This window comes from Arachis stenosperma, chromosome 9, assembly GCF_014773155.1.
Source record: "Arachis stenosperma cultivar V10309 chromosome 9, arast.V10309.gnm1.PFL2, whole genome shotgun sequence".
Taxonomy (NCBI): Eukaryota; Viridiplantae; Streptophyta; class Magnoliopsida; order Fabales; family Fabaceae; genus Arachis; species Arachis stenosperma.
The window spans coordinates 16,703,732-16,728,981 of NC_080385.1; the positions used below are offsets into that span (position 1 = coordinate 16,703,732).

A 25,250-nucleotide genomic window follows, 5' to 3' on the forward strand; every position below is an offset into this window, starting at 1 on the left:
CCTACTACCATCTCTTCTTCCAGTCAACCACCACCTACCACCTACCTCCGGTGGCCCCACACTACCCCTCAACTCTCCATCACTCCACTCTACAACTTCTTCTTCCATATCCTCTTCCATCTCTCAAGGTACTATACTAAGCTACCCTCTTACTCCACCTCTCTCTTTTTGATTCTTAATCATTTAGTTTCATTTTCTTTTAGGTAGTCTCTTTCCTTTTATCCTCCCTCTTTTTAGTTACTTCTTTAGGGTGTTTTTTTTTTTCAATTTAACTCTTCATAGGCATTTGGGTCTTAACTTCTCTTGCATTGGTAGATGAGATATGTTGCTTGATTTTCTTACAACGACTGTGCACTGTAGTCATTAATAATGGATTGTGGAATGTACATTGCTTTCACCTTCATCTAATCACATACTACAAAAAGGATGCACGCCAAGTGTTCGACGAAAGGCATACTTGAGTTTTGAGCTCATTTTGACTAAATTGCCTCTCAACTAATCACTTTTGGGTGCATCCCCACATTCTCCAATCCATCCACTCACCTTTTCATAACTTGCTTCCCACTTTTGGTATTTGAGGGTGTATGCTTCTCATGCTTCTTACTTGCATGCTTAAACTACCCTTGCACCACATGTAAATGATTTGCCTTGCTCTTCACATGTTATCTTAAGTTATATGTTGCAGCTGTCATGTAATAAGGATACCCATATTCTATGGCATAACTTTTCATTGCATAATCGCATTCAATTACGCTTCTTTGGGTTTGATGTTATCCCCTTTCTTTGCTATCACAAGATGGTCATCAAAAAGAACAAAAGGAAGGCCCCGAAGAAGCCAGCTTCCAATAGAGCGCGCCAAGAACTAACGGCCAAGCCACTCCTAAAGAAGGCTAAGGGCCCCGTTGAGGTTCTAGAGAAGGACAACCCTCCAAAGGATTCAAATAAGTTCCCTAACCGCTACTGCGAACTTGTTTACTCAAGAATGATTGAAAGGAATTATCACCCGGAGCCCCTTCTAGTCCTACCGGCTCACCTCACTCCGATTGTGATGCCACACATTGACCGGAGGCAATGGAGGTTCCTCTTGAGGCAACCAAAGGAGGCCAATCTCTCATGGGTGGTTGAATTCTACTCCAACTACCACTCACCCCTTCTCACATCAATATTTGTGCGCCGGAAGCAAGTGTCAGTCACAGTGGAAACCATCCGAGAAGTCCTTGGGATTGGGCCGTTGACGGATGGATATGATGCCTACCAAGAAGTCTTGACTGCATGCGATGACCGTGCGTTCGATTGGAGCGCGATCCTCCGCGTAATTGCTTTACCCGACGCATATTGGATTCGAGAAACCATAAAGCAAAGACCAAAGGGTTTAGATGTCCGCCACCTCACTCAAGAAGCCACGGCATGGGCCCAAATTCTAGCTCACTACGTGCTTCCAAGCACCCATGGGTCATTCATTACCGCCGAGCTTGCATTATTGATATGGTGCATCTTAACCGAGAAACCGGTCGACATTTCGCATGCCATTCGCCAATCCATGGGGCGCATTCATGCCAAGGGAAATCTACCATTCCCCGCTATGGTGACCGAATTAGTTGCAAAGGCCGGCGTCAACCGAGAGGCTAAGGATAGGAGAACCTCAATTCCAGTCGAAGGCGATGTTATTCCGACCAAGAGGTGCCTCAAGCCTCTGGAATTCACCAAGGACATTGGACTACCCACACCAACTCGCAACACTACCACATCATCTACACCACAAAAATCAGCCACCCAACGCCTTGAAGACCTTCACAAGAAGTTGGACCGTTATGAGAGGCGTAACCAATGCTGATATGCTCATATGAAGAAACTTCTAAGCGTAGTCACCCCACCTATGGAGGAACCAGATATCTCCACATCCACCGCAACTTCAAGCGGAGATAGCGATGACATTGGAGATGAGGGACACTCGGGACTCGACCACCCATTGCGCCTAACCTATAGCACGGAGGACCGTGCTAAGTTTTAAGTGTGGGAAGGTCGGCCGACCGATCTCCGTAGGTAACATCCGAATAAATTCTTGTTCCTTGAACTCCTTTGTAATTAGGATAGGTTGCATGATTAGGTCTTAGTTGACACCATTCGCATGATAAATTTACTTGGTTGGAACAATGAAACTCTTTCTTAGGAAACCAATACTTTGGGGCAACCGTGGCATTGCCAATTTTAAATACCTTGATGCCAAATTTGCATGAAAAATTATATTTTGGAACATGGATTTTGAGTTAAGAACACAAGCTAGTGAGCTTTGAGCCTTGTTTGTGGCTACATCTTATAGTCACCTACTGTCCTTCTTGTGTGCAATTATTTTCTCTCTCTATGAGTGTGACCCTTGATTTGTTTGATTCTTTATATCCATTATTTTGTGTATTCATGCATTTATATGATTGATGCCATCATTTCATCAGCCCACTTACCCAAATGGCTTTACCTTTTATCTTCCTTTGTTAGCCAAATTTGAGCCTACGATTAACCCACTTTGTTTTTAATTTAGCACATTACAAGCCTTAAAGCGAAAAACAATAAATGTCCTTAATTTGGATCTTTGATTAGCTTAGGCTGGTGTGTGTGAGTATCATTCAAGTGTGGTAACCTTGGGACATTGGGTGAATAAAAGGGTAGTTCTGTATCTTTATTGAAATTATTGGAAATTGGGTACATGCTCATGTATTGATCAATTGTAAAACCTTATGCATTGATGCTCTTGTATATAGAAAAAAAAAGAGAGAAAAAGAAAAAAAAGAAGAAAAACAATATGGAAAAGAAAAAAAATATAGAAAAAGAAAAAAAAAGAGAAGGAAAAGAAAGAAAAAAAAAAGGGGGGGACAAAATGCCCCAAAGTAATGCTCAAATAAAAGTCAATGCATATGTGTTGTGAAATGAAAAGGGAATGCATGAGTATGTGGAAAGGCGAAGAATGGGTAGTTAGGTTAGAACTTAATTGTATAGGATGTCATAGGTTAGGTGGGAAGTCTAAGCCTATCAAAGATTCAAACTTCAAGCTCACTTGACCAAATATGCATCCTACCTTAGCCCTAGCCCCATTACAACCTAAAGAAAAGACCTCATGATAATTATATGCATGCATTGAATAATTGTTGATTGTTAGAAGAAAAACAAATCTTGGAAAGCATGATTAGGGGAGAATTGAGTGAATCAACCCCAAACACCGAGTGACTAGAGTGCAAACACTTCCGGTGAGGGTTCGATGCTCAATTCCTTGATTCCCGGCTCTCACGAGCATTCCTCATGCAAGGTTGCATATATTGCATTTGATGCTTAAAATTGGTAAGTCCTATACATTGACCACCATCATATCCCATATGCTTGCGTATATCATAGGAAGGTTGATTTGTTCTTAACCAAGTAGATAATAGCACTAGTCATAGTTGCATTCATATAAGTAGGTTGCACTTCATGAGTCTTATACCTTTATGCTCCCTCGGTCTTTTGTGTTTCTTTTGCATTTCTCTAAGCATGAGGACATGCTAGAATTTAAGTGTGGGGAGGTTGATAAACCCTATTTTGAGGGTTTATCTTGTGTTGATTTCAGGGGTTTTATCAATGATTCCACACGCTTTCTATATGAAAATACAAGACTTTGTGTTCCTTTCCTAATTTTGCCCCATGGATAAAAACATGCTTATTTTGCACTAAAATAGATACATTTCTAATCTTCTTTTGGTGCCATTCGATGCTGTGACCTGTGTGTTAAGTGGTTTCAGAATATAGGGCAGGGATGGACCGGAAGAGAGAAGGAAGACGGGTGCAAAGGAAGGGAGCATGAGAATTGAGCTTTGGAAATTTCAGCATGGGCGCGTGCGCGCACTTGACGCGTCCGCGTGGATTGAGCAGCTAGAAGTCGAAGCCAAGAGCCAAGCCACGAGCCGGCTTGCGTAGCGGCTAGGCCATGATCTTCAGTGGCGCGCACGCGTACATCACGCCTCCACGCACATTACAAGATGCTTCGGTGGCGCGCACGCGTACATTGCGCGTGCGCGCCGATGTTCGAATATGATTTTTTTTTTTAGAGCCACGTGACTTAGGCGTGGAGGCAGTTGGGAATCCCATTTTGGGGAAATGCCTTGGCGGGAAAAGCTTAAGAAGACCAAAGGAACAAGGGTTAAGGACTTTTAGCTCATTTTCTAGATTTTAGATATTTTTTTAGGGATAGTTAGTTACACTCTTGGAGAAGGAGAGAGAAATTCCAAGCTCTCACTAGGGTTCATCTTCATCCAATTTTTGAATTTTCAATCACTCTTTGGTGAGATCCATTGCAATTCTTAATTCACTTTGTTCATGTCATAGATCTTCTTCTCCAATCTCAAGTAGTACTTGTAATTGCTCAATTCTCATAGATCTAGGATTCAACTTGTAGTTTTGGATTTTATCAATTCCTTGAGAATTTGATTTTCATTGTTGTTCTTTGATAATTGTTGTTAGTTCCTTGTGTTGCAATACTTTTAATTCTATTTTTCTTCTCATTTTTACTATGACTTTCAGTCTTGCTCATCAAATGTTTGATAAAATGTCAACACTAGTTATGGAGTAGAAATTTCTTACTTGGCATAGGGTTTAGGTCATTAGAAGAAGTTGAATAGTTGTGTCAATTGTTGATTTGAAATTAGGGATTGCTAATTGACTTGGAGTGCACTAAAGCTAGATTTCCATAAGGTGAAGCTAGGACTTGTGACTCAAGTTGATTACTCTCATTTGACTTTCCTATATGCCTAGGGGTTAACTAAATGAAGTAAGGCCTAATTGTTGTCATCATTGAAGGAACTATAAGGATAGAATCTCTAATGCCAACCCTAAGCCAAGTCTTTTAATGATTGATTGTTTGTTTCCTATTACTTTGCTAAAACCTTCAAAGAATCCTAACAAGGCTTTCTAATCAATAAGATGCACACTTTAGCAATTCCAAGGGAGGACGACTCAGGAGACTAGTACTCTCGGTTATAGATTGTAGGATTGTTTGGTGCGAAGTTTAAGTGTCGATTAGACTATATTTACGATCGTATTCATCATTGAATTCTAAATCGGCATGTTAAATTTCGTTTATCATGAGGCTCACCATGAACTTCAAACATGATTTCCGCAGCATTACCAGACCACATAGGTGTTTGGTATCTACTGAAATATCTCTCCTTTGCAAGCCTACTTTATTGTATGGGAGGTAAATGTCCAATATGACTGGCTAGCTTGAGTTTGTTTCTAGCCATGCTTGTCATGGCAATCCTCCTAACTTTCTCCAATAGTGTAAGTATTGGCTTTGATCTATATGGCTTGGTGGCTGAGTTGAAGACTTTACACATGTTGTTGCATACATTGTTGTTCTTTGGGGGTGTCTTTGTAGTGCGCTCTGGTCCAGAATTGTCTAAGAATCTTGTCCAGATACTCCCATACCTTCACATTAATAGTATTGAGGGTTTGCATATTTTTGTTAAACTTTGGAACTGTATGTGCTCTAACACATGCCCACAATAATGATTTTAGGTGCTTGTCCTTCCATTGCTTTTGGAAGTTATGCCACAAGTGCCATGCACAAAATCTATGATGCACATTGGGCATAACCTCTTGCAATGCCGGTATGAGTCCCTGCAATTCACAAATGGCAATAGTAACAATTCAAAATGACCATGAGAATGGTATCAGTTCAGAATTCACAAGTGCCTAATGCTTAAAATATATTCTGATTATACATTCATTAAATCCAAATAGTCCCTAACAGAACCATCATTAAATCTAAACAGTCCAATATATGATATATCATGCTTCTATATAATACATTATACGTACCTTTTGCATGTCACTCATGAAACACCAGTTATACTCCTGATAAGAACCAATGTCTTCATGCAAAAGTTCCAAAAATCACTTTCAAGTTGTTGTTTTCTTAACAGGAATAATAGCCCATGCTATGGGGTAGATGTGATTGTTTGCATCTTGTCCCACGGCACATATCAGCCATCCTCCATAGAAAGTCTTCAAAAATGCTACATCCAAACCAATCAAGGGTCTATATCCATACACAAACCCTTGCTTGCAACCATGAAGACACACATAAAAATTCTGAAAGATATGGTCTCCCTTAAATTGTGCATTTATACCTAGTTTCACAGTAGATTCTGGATTTGACCTCTACAACTCCTCTGCATAATCCATAAGCTTAGCATATTGGGCTGCTTCATCACCTCTCACCATCTTTCTAGCATCTCCTAAAGATCTTGTAATGTTGGTCCTAGACAATTGAACTCCAATTTTTCTCTTGAAATAGTCAAATACCTCACAATGCCTAAAAGTAGGTTACTTCCTTACCTTTTTTATTAGGATTTCAGTAACCCACTTTCTAGTTGCACACCTATTTTTTATTTTTCTTTCACAAGTATGGTCATCATTAAATGTCTTAATCTGCCAGCATGCATGCCTTTTGTTATAAGAACAATAGACTAACCAAGGACACTCTTTATTTTTACAAACAACTCTAGCTCTAGTAGTGTCATTCTTTGAATATCTTACTCCTCTTCCCTCTTGTAAAGTATAGTTTGTAACAGCCTTCTTGAAAACTTTTCTAGTTGTAAATTCCATCCCTAATTCTAACATGACATGGCTAAACTTGGCAGCATCATTGAAAATGGGATTCACAACCGGATTCGCCTCATTATCAGAATTTGGTGGAGTCTTCAACTCATCTGACTTTCAAGAGTCACCCGAAAATGAACCTGCTTATCAAATTACACTAAACTAAATAAATAACTCTAAACAAATAGACTTTAGCAAACTGTAGATTACATTAAACTAAACTACATAAATACAAAAAATAAGTTCAAACAAATATGATTTAGCAAAAGAAAATAGAGTACATTAAACTATAAAAAAATGACTCCAAATAAATATGTTTTATCAAACCAAAGATTACATTAAACTAAACTACATAAATACAGTAAATAATTTCAAAAAAATATGATTTAGTAAAAGAACATGGAATACACTAAACTCAAAAAAAAAAAAAATGACTCCAAACAAATATGCTTCAACAAATCAAAGATTACATTAAACTAAACTACATAAATATGATTTAGTAAAAGAACATGGAGCACACTAATTGACTTAGAATTATGTTAGTTTCCTTAACACAATTATGTTGCTTTAAGTCATTCTTGTCACCTCCTTTACCAACACATCCATCATCATCAGACAGTTCCATATAATCTATAAACTCATGGACAGAGGGACCATGTTCAAAATAGATATGGATGACATTACCATTTTGGTGGCAGAGGCTAATCATATCCCTCAAATCCTGGTCTAGGTTCAACCTCCTCAGACCGTACTCTAAACCATCTTTAGGGTCCAAGTACCAGCAAGCATCAGCTTTATCATAACCCAACTCCTTGTAGTAACCAGTTATGGCAAAAATATCCAGGTAATCTGCATTAACTCTAAGCCATTCATCAATGCGACTTAATGTATATACAAATCTGCCATCAGAAACTTGGGTCTCGAACCTTCCTCCATGGTGAAAAATAAGCCTCAGTCGATCACTCATCTGAAAAAATACAACATATACCAGAATTCACCATTACATCAATTTCTAATTTTCAAAAAAGTGTTAAACAATCACATACTAACAAACCATTAACTAACAAACTGTTTACGCATTATCACATACATTTAACTTTGCAAGTCAGAATATCACCACAAGAAATTAGCACTATGGCCAAAACAGAGACCCTAAACCCTAGAACACAACCACCAAAAAAATGAATAACATAGAGTACATTCAAAAAAGTTAAATGCAAGTAACAGAATCACAACATATCATGTTAATCACCCAACTAACATCAACACAGTGAAAAAAATAAAAATAAGAAAACCTAAATCCTTATTGTTCACCGTAAAAACTGTTTGAGGCGGATGATGTTGACAGAGATGAAAAATTTTACTGATCAAATGAGGGGACAACGGACAACCGCCGATGAGCCACGACGACGCTGACTTGAGGAAGACGAAGAGGTGATGAGGGTGATGAGAACGTATTGCAACTTTTGGTGGGAAGGTAAATGGGGACCATTTGGGAGATTTTTAACTGGGGAGAATAGATTATGGGGGCAAACTAAACGACGTCGTTTAGTTAAGTGCCAACTTGGCACTTAACTGTACACCTCAACGCCGTTAAAATGTCTCTTAACTTTTGGACCAAAGGGGATTCACGATTCTGAGAGTGAAGGACTTATTTGGTCATTTTAAAAAGTAGAGGACTAAACTGAAGCGAGTTGAGAATTTCAAGAACCAAATTGAGTATTACCTCAATATATATATATATATATATATATATATATATATATATATATATATTATAAAAGGAAATAATATAATAAAAAGTATATATAATAATATGTGATTTAAATACTTTTTTGTACAATTAATATATATCTATACATAAATAAAAAATATTAAAAATTATTTAAACAAAATAAATATGTCTAGAGAATCTACTTTACATACATTAAAAAATTTATTAACCTATAATGAATAGGATTATCCAGGTAAACTTTTATTGTCTAATAATATACATTTAGACATATATAAAAAAATATAGGTATAAAAAAAGTTAATAACTATAATTAATTACTATAATTAATATATATCAAATTAATTTAGTATTAATTGAAATTTTGTTTTTTTTTTTATTTTAAAACAAATCAATCCTATCATTACTATTATTAAATGAATTCACAATTATAATTAATATTATTTTACATAATTATAATACTATCTATAATTATTATTATTTCTATTATACCACTATTTTGCATGAATGCATTATTAAAAAAAATTATTATATATTAATTAGATTATTCATTAATATGTTATTTGTTTTATTGTACACTTTTAAAATAATAATTAATTAATCTAATTTTTTATCAAACATAAGTAATTAGCATACAAGTTCATTGTCTTTAGTAGTAATTTTGAAGATTCTCGTAATTAACAAAAATTATCATGATTTATGAAAATTACACGTATAATAATATTAATAATAAAAAATAAAAATAATCAAATAATCGTAGATTCAAAAGTATCATATATATATATATATATATATATATATATATATATATATATATATATATATATATATATATGGAAATAATCATAATTAAAAATAATTAATATATATGACTTAAATATATTTACCAAAAATTAATATAGGTATATACATAAATAAAAAAATATTTAAAATTATTTAAACAAAACAAAAGTATTCTGAAAATATAAAAATTATTAATTAAATAATTAATATACACGTATACATAAATAAAAAAATTATTAATTAAAAAACTATAGTAGATTTTTAATTTTACAAATTAATCGCGTATAATTAGAATGATTATAAACTTTTATATTTAAGATTTATATTTTTATTAATAATTATTATGACTATCCTGTTTAATATATTGTTGAATGTAATTTTTTTTCTAAATTTTTTATTTATATTCTTTTGTTTTTTTATTTTATCTTAATTTATTTACAGGTCCAAAACAGAGATGTGCAGTGATTAATATTGGGGACATAAATAAAATTTTTGGTTGTTTATAATAAATTATGTATGCATATTTTCTTATAAAAATTAAAATATTAATTTATTGTATATTATACATTTTTTTAATTAATCTAATTATTTTATAAATTTTTTTATGTATTTTTGTTTAATATTTATATGAATAAAAAATAATAAATTAAATTTAATAAGAAAATAAATATTTCCTTACACACTAATATAGTATGCATAAGATGTGTTTCTAAGTTAACAAAACTTTTTTTTATTATTAAGGATTAATCTCTACATACAAGTGTTTTGCGCTTACAAGTTTTACAAGTTCTGAAGAGAACGAACCCGCTAAACGCGTTGCTTATGTTACTTACGTTTTATGCACTCTATAACAGACTTTTAAATTGAATATATAACTTCTATTTTTCAAAAGATTTCATTTCCTTTTTTGAGTTTCTTGCCAAATTTGTTCGATCTCCTTCATGCTTTTTCTCTTTGCCTTTTCATTCGTTGTTTTACGTGCATTTATCACTGGTTTCTTCTTCGTCATTTACGTGAGTTTCTCTGTCTGTATTCTTGCTTTATTTTTTTCGATTTTCATGGTTTCTGAAATCAAGCTTTGAGCTCGTTTTGACAATAATGGATTATTCAACTTCAGATTGTCAGCTGAACCAGGGCGAAGTGGGTTTTGAATTTGAATCGAACGAAGTTTCTGAGGTGTGATTTAATTTCAGTTAATTATTGAATCTGAATTTGATGCAGTTAGTCATTTATGATTGTCTAGCTGAATAATCCGTGAACATTGACTCTGAAATTAATACGTGAATATAATCTGTGAATTGAATGTAATGTACTAGTTTTTATTAATTTTTTGCATTTTATACCAGACGTTCGAGTGTATATCAGAAATTTTTTGGTGTATTTTAGGAAAGTTTAGGTGTATTTACAGTTTATGGCTTTTCTTGTTATTTTAGTTGAGTTGTTGTCTTTCGGATGTAGATTAGAACTTTTTGAGTGTATTTAAGAGAAGTTTGGGTGTATTTACAGTTTATGGCTTTTCTTGTTATTTTAGTTGAGTTGTTGTCATTCGGGTGTAGATCAGGAATTCTTGGGTGTATTTTAGTTGAATTATTAATTTTTTTTATGACGTGCAGAAACTCTATAGTATATCCTTGTTTTTAACATGGTGTATTTTGCAGTCCCTATGTATTGTTGATGACTAGTTTGTTCCCAAAATTTTACAAGGACTATGCCAAGGCTGCAGATTTTTCTACAAGAGTTCGGAGCACAAATAAGAAGGGAAACATGATTAAGAATCAATTGATTACATGTAGCAGAGAGGAAAAATAGAAATCTAAAATGTCTCTGACCGAAAAGACAAATCCCACAGCTAGTTTAAATTGTCCTGCAAGAATTTATATACACACATTGAAGGATGTTGGTGCTTGGATCATTTCGAAGGTTGTGTTGCATCATTCACATCCTTGCTGTCCAACTCAAGCAGAGATGCTCAAACAGCACAGGGAACTAAGCATTTTTGTTCGTCGTACAATAGAGAATAATAAGGAGGCTGGTATCAGACCAAACAAAACTTACCAATCATTTGTTGCAGCAGTTGGGGGTCACCGCGAGTTAAATTTTATCGAAAAAGACGTGAGAAATTACATCACGAGAGAAGTGCGGAATGTTTCAGAACAAGAAGATGCAAAGGAATTCGAGAAATATTTATTAAAAATAAAAGAGAAGAATCATAATTTCTTTTTCGAGCTCGAACTCGAGGACGATCAGTCGATTAAGCTGGCTTTTTGGGCCGATGCAAGGAGTAGAGCTGCCTTTGAGTATTTCGGAAATGTTATTCATTCGACACCACCTACAATACAAACAGGTAATATGCTGTTCTTGTTTATGATGCTAAATTAATTTTGTTCTATGAATCTGCTACATAGGTGTATATTGGATATTTTTGGGTGTATAATTATTTGGGTGTACGTAATGATTTTCATTCTGCAATCTCGTAATTTGTTTCAGGTATAATTTGGTTTGTGGTTCTTTTGTCGGGGTGAATCACCACGGTCAGTCAACACTTCTTGTAACAGCCCAGACCACTCGCTAGCACGATATTGTCCGCTTTGGCACACAAGGCCTCACGGTTTTGTCTTTGACGATAGGGATGCTAGCCGACACCCCCCACACTCACTCGTCAAAACGCGTCATGCTAGGGAGAGGTATCCACACCCTTATAAGGCATGATTCGTTCCCCTCCCCAACTGATGTGGGCCTTACAATCCACCCCCTAAGGGAGTTCAGCGCCCTCGCTGGCACATCGATCTGGGTTCTGGCTCTGATACCATCTGTAACAGCCCAGACCACCCGCTAGCACGATATTATCCGCTTTGGCACACAAGGCTTCTCGGTTTTGTCTTTGATGATAGGGATGCTAGCCGAGGCCCCCCACACTCACTCGTCAAAACGAGTCATGCTAGGAAGAGGTATCCACACCCTTATAAGGCATGCTTCATTCTCCTCCCCAACCGATGTGGGCCTTACACTTCTTGGATGCGCTTTGATGAAAAATGAAGAAATTGAATCATTCAAATGGTTATTTCAATGTTGGCTTCGTTGCATGGGAGAAAATGCTCCGAAGGGGATTCTCACCGATTAATGCGCGTCAATGATAAGGGCTATAGAGGCTTGTATGCCAACAACAATTCACCGTTGGTGTATTTGGCACATTACGAAGAAGATTCCAAGCAAATTAAATGGGTACAAGGGACACACAAAAATTGAACAAGAAATGAGCCAAGTTGTTTGGAACTCTTATAGCAAAGACTCATTTGATAGGAATTGGAATGATTTTCTGTTGAAGTATGGTCTTGTGGGCAACAAGTGGCGTTCAGGTAATGTTGTTTAAAATCTGCAGCAAAGGTGTAAATTGCATGTTTTTTGGTGTAATATACCCTTATTTGGGTGTATTCTGCAGATCTTTACAAAGACCGTCATATATGGGTTCTAATTTATCTAAATCACCACTTCTGGGCAGGGATGAGAAGCACACAAAGGAGCGAGAGCATGCATTCATTTTTTAACAAGTTTATTACCCGGAACAGCTCGCTTATTCAATTTGTCAAACAATACGATAATTGCCTCGAAAGCAGGGAACAAGCAGAGAGAGAATCAGATACTGTAGATTTTTATACGGTCATACTGTGTGCAACAAAATCCTCTATTGAAGCTCAGTTTCAACATGTGTATACTCACCAAAAGTTTAGGAAAGTCCAAGCACAATTCAGAAGGAAGGCGAATTGCATCCCAAGATTAACGAACTCCGCTCTAGGCTATTCAGTATACGAAGTTGGATAACAAGTTTCCAGCTCAATATTCAATAAGTTTGTGGTTACTTACGACTCAGTAGCAGCCCAAGTGAAATGCCGATGCTTATTATTCGAGTTAAGAGGGATATTATGCTGTCACGCACTAAGCGTTTTAAGCTTTGAACGAGTAACCCAAGTGTCACCGAGATATATATTGGAACGATAGAGCAAGAAGGTAAAGAGGCGACACACACACATCAAGAACAGCCACAACGAGCCACTCTTGGAGCCAAGAAGCAAGAGGTTTAACGAATTGGTATTTCATTGGTAAAATATTTGCAAATTTGCATTAGAATCGGAGGAGCTGACTGCCATTCTGCACTGTGCGTACGATAACCTCATGGTTGAGATGGAAGAACTGAAAGCCAAAAGGAAGGGGACATGTTTGTTATCTCACAAAGATGCCAACTTGAAATCCGTTAACGAGCTTCAAATCCCTCCAAGGGTTCGAACAAGAGGGCAACCAAAAAAAGACTAGGTTCAAAGTTGGACAAACAGATTGCAAATACCTCAAAGAAGAAGAAAACGAAAGCTTTAAACAAGGTAAAAGTGATGTTCTTTAAATATGTGGTGATTGAGTTTAATTTTCTTGTTAATAGTTTTGCTAATATGTGAGTTTATTATTTTCAGTTAAACCTCTTTGATGCTGTATCAGAGATGCATTCAAATTCCAGCCAATATCAAGGACATGTTATGAATTATCAGTTCAGGAAACCAGTAGTAGGAGATACTTTTTTGGGTGTATAGTTATAGAATATGGGTGTAAAGCTCAATTTTTTGGGTGTGTTTCTGAATTTTTTTGTGTTTGATATTTTACATTTATATATTTTCAGATGTTGTTGTTTATGTTATAAATTATTGTTTTCTTTAGTTTTTATGGTTTAGGGTTTAGGGTTTAGTTTTTATGGTTTAGGGTTTAGGGTTTAGGGTTTAGGGGTTTAGGAATCCAGCATCAGGGGATAGAAGTTTGGGTGTATATTAAAATTATTGGGGTGTAAAATTCCATGTTTTTGGTGTATAGTAGGTTGGGTGGTTTAGGGTTTAGGGTTAGGTTTTAGGGTTTTAGGGTTTTAGGATTTAGGGTTTAGGGTTTAGGGGTTTATGGTTTAGGGTTTAGAGGTTTAGTGTTTAGGGTTTAGAGTTTAGGGTTTAGGGTTTAAGGGTTAGTGTTTTAAAGTTTAGGGTTTAAGGTTTAGGGTTTAGGGTTAAGGGTTTTAGGGTTTAGGATTTAGGATTTACGATTTAGGATCTTAGGGTTTAGGATTTATAGTTTAGGGTTTAGTGTTTTAGGGTTTAGGGTTTAAGGTTTAGGGTTTAAGGGATAAAGCATCAGGGGATAGAAGTTTGGGTGTATATTCAACTTTCTTTAGGTGTAAAATTTCATGTTTTGGGTGTAAAATTTCGTTATTTGATAGTTTCCTTCATATTTTAGCACATATAATTCAGACCTTTTGAATACAGCAGAGACAGTTTAATTATGAAAAAAATTTTCATAATAAAACTAGATTATATTGGTAAAATCTTACAGTATGTGTTCAAATTATTACAAGAGTACATAACAGTTAGATTAATCAGTGTCAATATCATTAGAATCTATTTAACAATATGGACTCAATAACAATGAGGATGGCTTGGACAGTCTTATTGCATCACTTCCCCTAATGGCTTCAGTTTTAAACATAACTACCTGGGTCCAATTGTCCCACTCATATTTTTCCCTTTTAACGTTTTCAGACTGAATTATTTCAAGCCACTTCATTACATAAATAGCACAGTCATAGCTGAAAAACAAGAAATAAATTAGCAAATTACATATAGGAAGGATTAATTTTCAGAGTGAAAGATTTATACCTTGTCTTTTGGCCTGAGATGTTTATGTATGATAGTTCAATTTCCTGATCCTTTCTCTTTAGAGGTGCCCCCAGCATATACTCTCATTCTTGAAATTACATATCCCTTAAAACACAAAATAAATAAGTAATATATGAATAAATTTAATAAAGAAATACACCCAAAATAGCACAAACATACACCTTATATAGAACAGAAATACACCCAAATGTTAAAATACAAAATACAGAAACAACTTACAATGAATTTATTTAGGTTCATTCTGGCATCGGAGGGACATGTCTTGTGATATGGGTCGAGTATATAAAATTTTTTCTTTCTTGCATCAGCCACCCATAGCCACCAATGGTTTGAATAGCAAACGGGTGCAAAAATTTGAAGCATGTCCACATTGAATAGTGTTTTAGTTTATTTGGCACATAAGTAAAGAATGGTGATAAGAAGTTTTAGAAATAAAAACTTACATATAGATGTGATGCTAATTTTTTGAGGTCCAAGAAAGGTATAAACATTGGATAGTCTTCCACCCTGAATGACTTTTTAGTTTTAGGCAGTAAGAATTTTCCATTTGGATGATTTCCAACGGCCATGTTCTGCAACAATTGTGAAACACCAAATGAAATAATTAATACACCCAAATGAATACAGAAAATACACCCAAATGAATACTGAAAATACACCCAAGGTTGAATTGAAGTACACCTTACCACAATATCTGGGGGGAGACAGTATATTTCTTCTTGAAATCTTTTAACATTTTGCTGGTTAAGGATGAGGCACATGGCAGAGACAATCTAGAAAAAAAAGCCCAAATCAATTTACATCAATCAACATTGTAGTTACATTTCATGATAAAATCATTAATGTTATTCTAATATTACCTCAGTTTCTATATGTGTATCAGCTTTCAGAGATGCAAAGTGGACTTTTGACAAAATATATCAATCTTGGGCATTGAATGTGCACATAGCGTCATACTCATTAGTGCTTCCATCTATGTATGTCTTCACACGTGTGGCCCAGACGTAGCATTTCTCTTTCATTTCAGCCGAGATCTCGTTAGTCCTCGCAATAGTTTCAAACTTTTCAAAACTTTCTTTGCCACTCTGCTTTTGAATTTGTGGACTTTTACCTTCTGTTTTCACCCTACTGCTTGCAATTTTTTCCACCAGCTCCCCCAATTGTTCTATTAGTTTTGGCGTTTTAAGAGTTTTTGCCCTCTATCCCTCTTGCATTGCTACTTCTTCTTGGCTTAAACCAGTCAAACCAAGGCTGAATGATGGTATCAGACCTTCTTTAGGAATGTAGGATGCTGTCCGTGCCATTATCATCAGTGCAGCAGTGTCTTCTGGGGTTGGATTATTGCGTGATGACATGTAACGTACTATAAGAATAAGAATAGACGAATGATATTGAAAACCAAATTTTACCCGGCTGAACTTACATTTTGGATGGAGCTGGTGGAGCCGTGGGTGTGCTTTCATTAGGTTTCGGGAGTTCTAGAGTGTTGCAGGGTTAGATAAAACGAATCATATTATAAAAAAATAGTTATAGATCTTATGTCAAGATATACACCCAAGTAAGTAAAATACTAAAATATACACCCTAACAAGGACAATATACACCCAAACAATAACCAAATACACGCCAACATTATTCTTTATCTTTTTGTTCTTTCTTCATTAATTTTCTCACTTGGAGACTTTGCAGGGATTTGTTCAATTTCTGGCCCAGGAGTTGTCTGGGATAGAGGGAGATAAACTTGAATCAGAACTCTAAACAAGATAAAAATAAAAAGTTAAGAAAGCCCGTGAAAATTCATGATTATAATGTTGAAATTTACTTGTAAAACTCACATTGAAAGCGCTTCAGTTTGTGACTGTGTCTCTACCCTCACAACCATCATGTTCTGTTCAGTTGGGTCATTGGGTGATTCTTCTACCAGACTCAACCTGAAATACACCAAAAAAAAAAGTCAAAATATACCTGAAGCATTCAAAAGAAACACAGGCTTTGTTTTTTGAGAAATTATGTATTTCCAGTTTTTTTTCTGCCTTTTTTCTCTTGAATAAAACAGTAAAGGGCTTTTTTTCTAAAAAATATATACAGAATTAGAAGTAGAAGGAAATAAAAGATAAAAGCAACCGGTATTAGAAAGAGAAATTACATGCTATCCTCCGGTTTGTTTATGCCGCTTTGATCTGTTTATCCTTGAGACAAAGGATCATTCTCACTTCCTAAGTTCACCTCGGAGATTCTAAGCATAGAATAAACATCATTCAGTAAAAATACTATACACTTAAATCAGGATAAAAAAATTTTATCAAATAAAGGTTCTTACGTTTCAGATGAGTCATAGTGACCTTCTATCGATGGCAGCGGAGCTCCCTTCTTCCTGGGAAACCAAAAACAATTATCAGCAACCAAAAACACCTTAGAATGCATACTATGCACCCAAATATAACAAATCCCTGTGCAGCAGCTTTTTCATTGGCTTTCTTCTTTTTTGATTCCCTTAACAATTATTCTAATACTTCAGTTTCAAGTTTAGATCTGGCATTACATGCATAAAAGAACATATTAACAAATATAATTTTGATGATAAACGGTAATATAGCTTTACAAAGTATCTTACCCATCATAGGATTGAGTTTGTTTAGGGAACGAATCCTCAACAATGAGCTTTCTTTTTTTGGATTGCGTCCTGAAAAAAAAAAGTGAATGAGAAAAACAAAATTAAATTGATCATAAAATACTATCCAAAGCAGTGTTTACTTTTTGGCTATAGTCTGAAGTTTTTTTCTTTGTTTTTTGTTTATTTATTGGTGATGATTCTTCACTTCTGAAAGTTAATGAGAAACAGTGTGTTAATTCATCAAATTTTGAAAATAAACAGAAAAGAAAGCAATGATAATTTCATAATCTTACTCATCATTCGATTCAGTTTCTGAATTGGAATCCTCCTGAATCTGCTTCCTTTTTTTGGATCCATTCTACAAGGCAAACAATCATTAGTAAAAAACACCCTAAAAGTGACAAAATATACCCAAGTATATTACTTACTTTTTTGCTGTTCATATGGGTTGTTTCCTTTTTGGTTCCTCTGAGTCTTCTTCAGTTTCAGACTCAGAGGAAGAATAGATTTCAGTTTCAGATGTATCACTCTCAGATGATGATGAACTTGCCTTCTTCTTTTTGTTTTTTTTTTTTGTTTTTTTCTTTCTTTTCTTTTTTCATCATTTCTTTCAATTTCTCTTTTGTTTCTGCCATCTTTACCATTCCCTGAAATAGTAGAAATGTTAGTTAACAGCATCTACGTAAATAAAATATACCCAAGGTATTCTCTTCACTTACCAAATGTCCATCTATTTCTGCTCTCATCCTTTCAACCAACTGCTCTCTATTCCAGTTGGCAATCCAGGGTTTTGCAGGTCTTTCTTCTCCTTTCTTGTCTTTATTTTTTGACAGATAAAAATAGACTATCATCAGGGCAAACAGGCAGCCGTCGATTGACTTTTTCTTTTTCAGATTGTAATTAGTTATACCCTTGATGATGAAATTCATAACATGGGCTCCCCAGTGCCCTCCTTTATTTTGTCTATCTTGAAAATTGGAGCTAGGTGCACGGGAGAGATTTTGTTTATTGTGGTTGGCAACAGGAACATCATCTGTATATAGAGGATGAAAATCCTCTTGAACATGAGGTGATCCTGTTCATTTCCAACAGCGATACTCATCATCTCATCCGTCAGATTTCTTAGAGTCTTCCCCTGAAATCTTTTAAAAATCTGTTTGTTCTCTTCAAAAAGTTTCTTATAACTGACTTTCTCAGGAAATAGATCTCCTACAAAAAAAGAAAACAACTTAAACTAAAAATCACTTGAAATACACCCAAACATCACTCATATACACCCCAATATCACTCATATACACCCCAACATCAGTCATATACACCCCAAGATCACTCATATATACCCCAATATCACTCATATACACCTATGTTTGTTTCTTGATTATATGATAGCAGAATAATATATTACGAAGAATGGAAGTATAGAGGTTTTCTGTAATGAGTTACCTGGTGTGTTGAGGCCAAGCGCAGCCCCTATTGTGCTGGGTTCAACTCTAAATGAATCGTAGCTAATTTTGAGTGTGTTTTTCCCCAATTTAAAGGAGTTAGTCAACTCCTTTAATAGTTTGTGATGCACCCTTAGTGGCGGGATGTGTATCAGTCCACCAAAACCTGAATTCTAAACAATTACTTTCTTTTTCTCGCTCATTTTTCCAAATTTTTCACTCAACGAATGGGTTGCACACTTCAAGTCTTTGGTTTGCTATAAACAAAGTAAAATTAGAGTCATTAGAATAAGATATATTTGTATTAGAAAAAATTGACTTGTTCTAAAACATATATTTGTGCTTACATTGTATTTTTTTTCACTTTGGTTTTTGCTTTCCATTTTCACTGCAATGAAAAAGAGATGCTGTCAATAGATAAAAAATACACCCAAAAATCAGAGACATACACCCATAGATCAGTCAGATACACTCCAATATCAGCCACATACACCCAAACCCAGTCCCATAACCATTTTGTTTTTTTTTTAATTAAACAAAATTAAATCATTTCAAAATCATATTCAATTTACCGAAACATCCATAAAATGACACTACAAGGTCAAGCACAATTAGAATAGTAACAGTTAGACTTCAAAACTCCTAATATATATATCAGTCCCATACACCTCTACATTTTTTGGATTATATGACGTTATAAGACTTCAGAAATATATTTAAGTTCAAAATGCCACTAGAATCAACGGTCGCATGCCTAGTCCGAGATATACACCCGACAATCGGCCATATACACCCAAAAATTTGCGAGATACACCCAAAAATCAGTTAGAAGAGGAAGAGTCTTTCATGTAAACATGCACAAACCTACTTAAAAAATATGTAAATATGCACAAAATTTGTACCAAACAGATCAAAACACACATTAAAGCATTCACTAGAAGTATGTTAGATAGCGTAAACGAAGAATAGTTTCATCAGAACAGTAATATGAGATCTAAAACAAGAAGAACAGTAAAACCTAGAAGAACCTAGAAGAAACAGAGCGAGAAATACTGACGATATAGTGCTTCGATTTCGAAATCAGAAACAGAAATGTGAAAAACCTTGAAGAACAGTAAAATAGTACCTTGAATAATGTTTGTTCCTTCTTTTTGGTGTTTTTTATGGAGATTTCTATGCTTTCTGCTTGATTTCTTCTAGTTTTCGCGAGGAGTTGGAATGTTTCTTCATAATCGTAATTTGTTTCAAATGTAGTTTGAAACTTGACGGTTTGCGTTTTGATTGAGAAAGAAGAGGAAGAGTTTGCCATAATGAGCGTGTTTTAGAAAAACGCAACCGTTGTGTAAGGCGCGTGCATTTACACTTCATTCTAAAGAGTGTAGTGCGAGTGGTTTTTTTTGGGTTGGGTCAACTTATATAGCTTGTAAGCCAAAAAGACTTGTATATATAACAGGTCTATATTATTATTAAATTTAAAGAATATTTTTATCAACAACTTAATAATTTAAGAAAGTTTTCATATGTACCAAACCACTTTATTAGAAATCTGCTATTCCATTATTAAAATATTGTAACGGACATTATTGATTGCCAGAAATCTACAATATACTCCATAAAAAGGGAGTGCAAGGAAAACCTTCAACCTGTGAAACCCTTATCCAAAAACACCATGTTGTCAATTACCTTTGTGTTTTTAGTATTGAAGCCTATTAAAACGAGTATGCATTGCTTTTTATTTTGTCATATCTAAATTGAAATATTTTTTTTATTTTATTAGAAGTTGAATAAAAAATGAACTAAAACATAATAAATTTAATTAATGTTTTGATATAAAATTTTATAGTCATCTTGCTATGTAAAATTTAATATAAGAAATAAATTATAATTGATAGATAAATAATATATATAAGTTATAATTTATTTATATATAAAATTATTGATTATATTTATATTATTATTTAAATCAATTCGTGAGTTTAAGTTTAGATCGTGAACTTGAATTTTGCTTAACTTACTCTCATCTCTAATCTCAAATAATGTGTAAAGATTTTATAAATGATTGTAAATGGTTGATTCGGTAAGAATCATTATATATACTTATTTTTCTACATAAATATACTAAATAATGAGAATCTACTACTATGGTTTAGTGGCTATATCATTCCTTATTAAATTTTGGTGATTGTTTAGTATAATTTGTATGATTAAATTTTGGTATTGTTATGAATATTTATGATAAATTTAATACTTAGTCACTTATCACAATTTATCTATAAAAAAAGTTTTGAACGGGATGGATCTAAAATTTTAGTAGAAAAGAGATCCAAAATTAAAATTTTTTACAATCAAATATAATATTATATATTTAATAATATATATAATCATGATTAATTTTTTTAATTAAAAAATATTAATAAATTCTTGTCAAATAAAGAAGTTATCTTTATTCTTATAAGATATAAAAATATCTATTTTTTATTTTTTGTTAATTAATTTATTTTATTAAGTATTGGATAAAATATGTAAAATATACTTGTTTAATGAACTTATTTAATATCTAATAAATGATAATTTTAACATCATAAAAAATTTTAAAGTAGAAAATAAAATTATCTTTAGGTCAAACGAATTCGATCAATTATAATATTTATATATTAAAAACATAAAAAATAAAAATTATATAAATAAAAATGTCTGTTCACAACACAAAATATGAATAGAAATTAAATAAATTTGTGGGTGTAGATAAAGAAATGGTTATGATACTATAATTTATGTTTCATTGAATTGATTATCTTTTTCAATTTTTGCATTTATTCTACAGAAGCAATTACACTTATCTGTTCAATACTATACTTCGAAAAAGAATATCAGCTCTAATAATTCTGTCTTCGTCTATCAAAACAACTGAAAATATCTCAAAAAAATTAAAGTAAGCATAGCTTTACAAAAAGTTTACGCTCCTCTTTATCTCTAAAACTAGGATGTCCTAACCAATTGACGGCTATTCCATCTCCATTATCCAATGAATGTGAATGAGTCGAATTACTTATCCCTTGGTCTATTAGTGAACTATCTCTTCAGCAATTATGAAAGATGTTTTACTAAAAATATTCTTGTTATTGTTTCAACTCATATTCTCCAAAAAGTGGATCCTGCTCTAATAGCTTCGAATAAATTAAATACATGTATTAAGATACAAAGGCTTCTTATTCTACAACAACGAAAGCACTTTTTCACTCTTTCATATACTAAAGGATTTCACTTGAAAAGGAGAATGTTCTATACTAATGGACTCGGATACATAACCATAACTATAGATTCTAATGTACGAGATTTTGTAGCAATTACCAATGAGACCCTATCAATTAGTATTATACAAAAGCAATCCATTATAGACACTAATATAATTAGATCTACTCTTCATAGACAAACTTGGAATTTGTAATCTCAGATAAGATCAGTTAAAGATCATGGGATCCTTTTCTATCAGATAGGAAGGAATATTTTAAAAAATGTATTTCTAAGTAATTGCTCTAACTAAAAGGACAAAATAATTTTTCATTATCTCGATTGAGGTAATGAGCCCCAATATTGATATATTAGGAGCTCATTACTTCAACTAGTTTCGGTATTTTTTGAATGGATCTCTTAGTTGTTGAGAGGGTTGTCCAAAAGTAATATATAAAGCATACCCAGTAAAACTTACAAGTAAATCAGATATAGAGAATTACCCTTTTTTTATTTTAGGACATTGGTGTAATATTGAAGTGCATTTGAATTATTTATGTGAATTATCTTAAATATATAAATTTTATTATTTTATATTTTTATTTGTGTAGTATTATTTTAAGAATTTTGTTAACTTGTGCCGTAAGAACATAAATTAAGCATACCATAAAAATTAAAAATATATATTTTATAAAAGTTATTACAAAAATTATTTATTTTTATATTTTCAATGCATTAAATACAATAAAAGTATTAAAAAATTTTATTGTTATCTTTTTGAGTAAAGATCCAATTCGGTCCTTGTCCATTTTTACGAAGGACAAAGCGATTCTTGTAAAAGAAAGGGACATTTCAATCCTCAATCTTTTTATTTCGAGACAATACGATTTCTCTGTTAAAAAAATTGTTAAATAATAACAAAAATAAATTTTGTGAAAGTTTTATTTGTATTTTGTGGGAGTTTAAAATCCCCACAAAAATCTTTTCCACAATATTTTTTTTGGTGACTATCTTTTTGTTACGGCCCGGCCCAGAACCAGCTTTGGGCCGACCCGACCCATGTAACACCCGACCCGGGCACGCGCCCTACAACCGACCCGGACACACTTCCTGTACGGACCGCACACGTGCTGCAGGACAGCGTCCTTGGGAATATGGGCCTGTCACGTAAGGGGCCCACTACTGACATGTATATAAGGGGAAGATTGGCTCTTCCCCCGAGGTACGTCACTTTCTACATCACTCCCCCTGCTTGTACGATTTCTGACTTGAGCGTCGGAGTGTCTTTGCAGGTGGCACCCCCCCTCGTCCGTTCACCAACTCAAGTGCTCGCCAGCTCGGCAAACCCTCGATCAGCGCATCCAGGACTAAGACACCCTCATCTATCCACCTTTGCATCTTCTGTCCACCCGACCTGTTCAGAAGCCGACTAACGAACATTGGCGCCGTCTGTGGGGACGTCTAAATGGAAGTTGTACTGGGTCTTGGCGACCAAGGCCGGGCTGCCGGAGCGGAAGGGGCAGCCTCCGTCGCCTCGCAAGGGGGGCGGCGAAGGTCCCCCCATCGACGCACGGGGACACGACCATTCGGAGGAACAGGCGGCGATAGCGCCATAATAATGCAAGAGCTGCGCCACCGAGTCCAGAACCTGGAGCGGCAGCTTGCCGACAGGGAGCGGGACGGACGCTCTACCGATCCGAGCTATACACCGTCTCCCGGAAGCGAGGAGGAAGACTCTTACCGAAGCCGCCCACGGACGAGGGAGGCAGAGAGTTCGCGGGAGGAGTCACCCATAATGAGGAGACGAAATGACACGATCATCTACTCCCGAGGCAGACCGACCCATCGAGCGACAAGAGGTCGCGAAGACGGAAGAACACGACAACCTGTGATAATGGGCGCCACCCCGTTCCACCGATCTATCCTCGAGGTCCGGCTGCCGAAACACTTCGACAAGCCAACGGACATGAGGTACGACGGAACTCAAGACCCTCTAGAACACCTGACGGCCTTCGAGGCCAGGATGAATCTAGAGGGAGTAGGCGACGAAGTGAGATGCCGTGCCTTCCCGGTGACCTTAGCAGGACCAGCGATCAAATGGTTTAACGGCCTCCCTCAAGGTTCTATCTACAATTTCTCAGACATCAGCCGCGCATTCCTGGCTCAATTCACAACGCGAATAGCAAAGGCCAAGTATCATATCAACCTTCTCGGGGTAACCCAAAGACAGGGAGAGCCGACCAGGAGGTACTTAGATCGGTTCAACGACGAATGCTTGGAAATCGACGGCTTAACCGATTCGGTGGCCAGTCTCTGCCTGACGAACGGCCTCCTTAACGAGAACTTCCGAAAGCACCTTACAACGAAACCGGTTTGGACGATGCATGAAATCCAAACGGTGGCCAAAGAATACATAAACGATGAAGAAGTCAGCCGAGTCGTGGCTGCCAATAAGCGGCAGTCTGGTTACGGCCAGGCTCGTCAGTTCGGTGGCGACGGGGAGAGGGCGAAAGAAAAGGCCAGGGAGGAGGCGCCAAACAAAGCACCTAGACCGTTCCCTCGAGTGGGGAAATTTACTAACTACACTCCACTCACCCTCCCCATCATGGAAGTCTACCAACAAATTGCGGAGAAAGGAATTCTCCCGAAGCCCCGACCACTCAAGGACCGCACAGGCGGAAACAAGAACCTTTATTGTGATTACCATAAGGGATATGGCCACCAAACGCAGGACTGTTTCGACTTGAAGGATGCATTAGAGCAAGCGATAAGGGAAGGAAAGCTGGCAGCGTTCTCCCATCTCATCAGGAGCCGAGAAGGCGTTATCGCGACCAGGACGAGGAAGGCAAGACACGCCCGGTCAAGCGGCGACAAGAGCCTGAAGACAGAGACCACGGCCTCACGGTGATAAACGTGGTAACGGCAAAGAACACTGCACCAAAATCCCGGTCGGCACACAAGAAAGACGCCAAGGTTCTGGCGATCTCATCTTCACCAGTGCAGAGTACCAAAAAACCCCCGTCCATTTCTTTCGGCCCAGAAGATCAATGGTTCAGCGCCCCGGAAAACCCTCCCATGGTCATCACGGCCAGAGTGGGAACCGGCCTCGTCAAACGGATCCT

General features: G+C 35.6%; 1 protein-coding gene across 1 annotated transcript; it reads left to right on the plus strand.

The window, feature by feature from the left end:
* Positions 1-23,593: 23,593 nt before the first annotated feature.
* Positions 23,594-25,036, plus strand: LOC130949158 (uncharacterized). Its single transcript, XM_057877958.1, has one exon. The coding sequence runs from the start codon at positions 23,594-23,596 to the stop codon at positions 25,034-25,036; it is 1,443 nt and encodes a 480-aa protein (XP_057733941.1).
* The last annotated feature ends 214 nt before the right edge of the window (positions 25,037-25,250 follow it).

Excerpts from the sequence above, each read along its gene's own strand:
- LOC130949158 (XM_057877958.1), top strand. The coding sequence starts at position 23,594 with ATGGAAGTTGTACTGGGTCTTGGCGACCAAGGCCGGGCTGCCGGAGCG.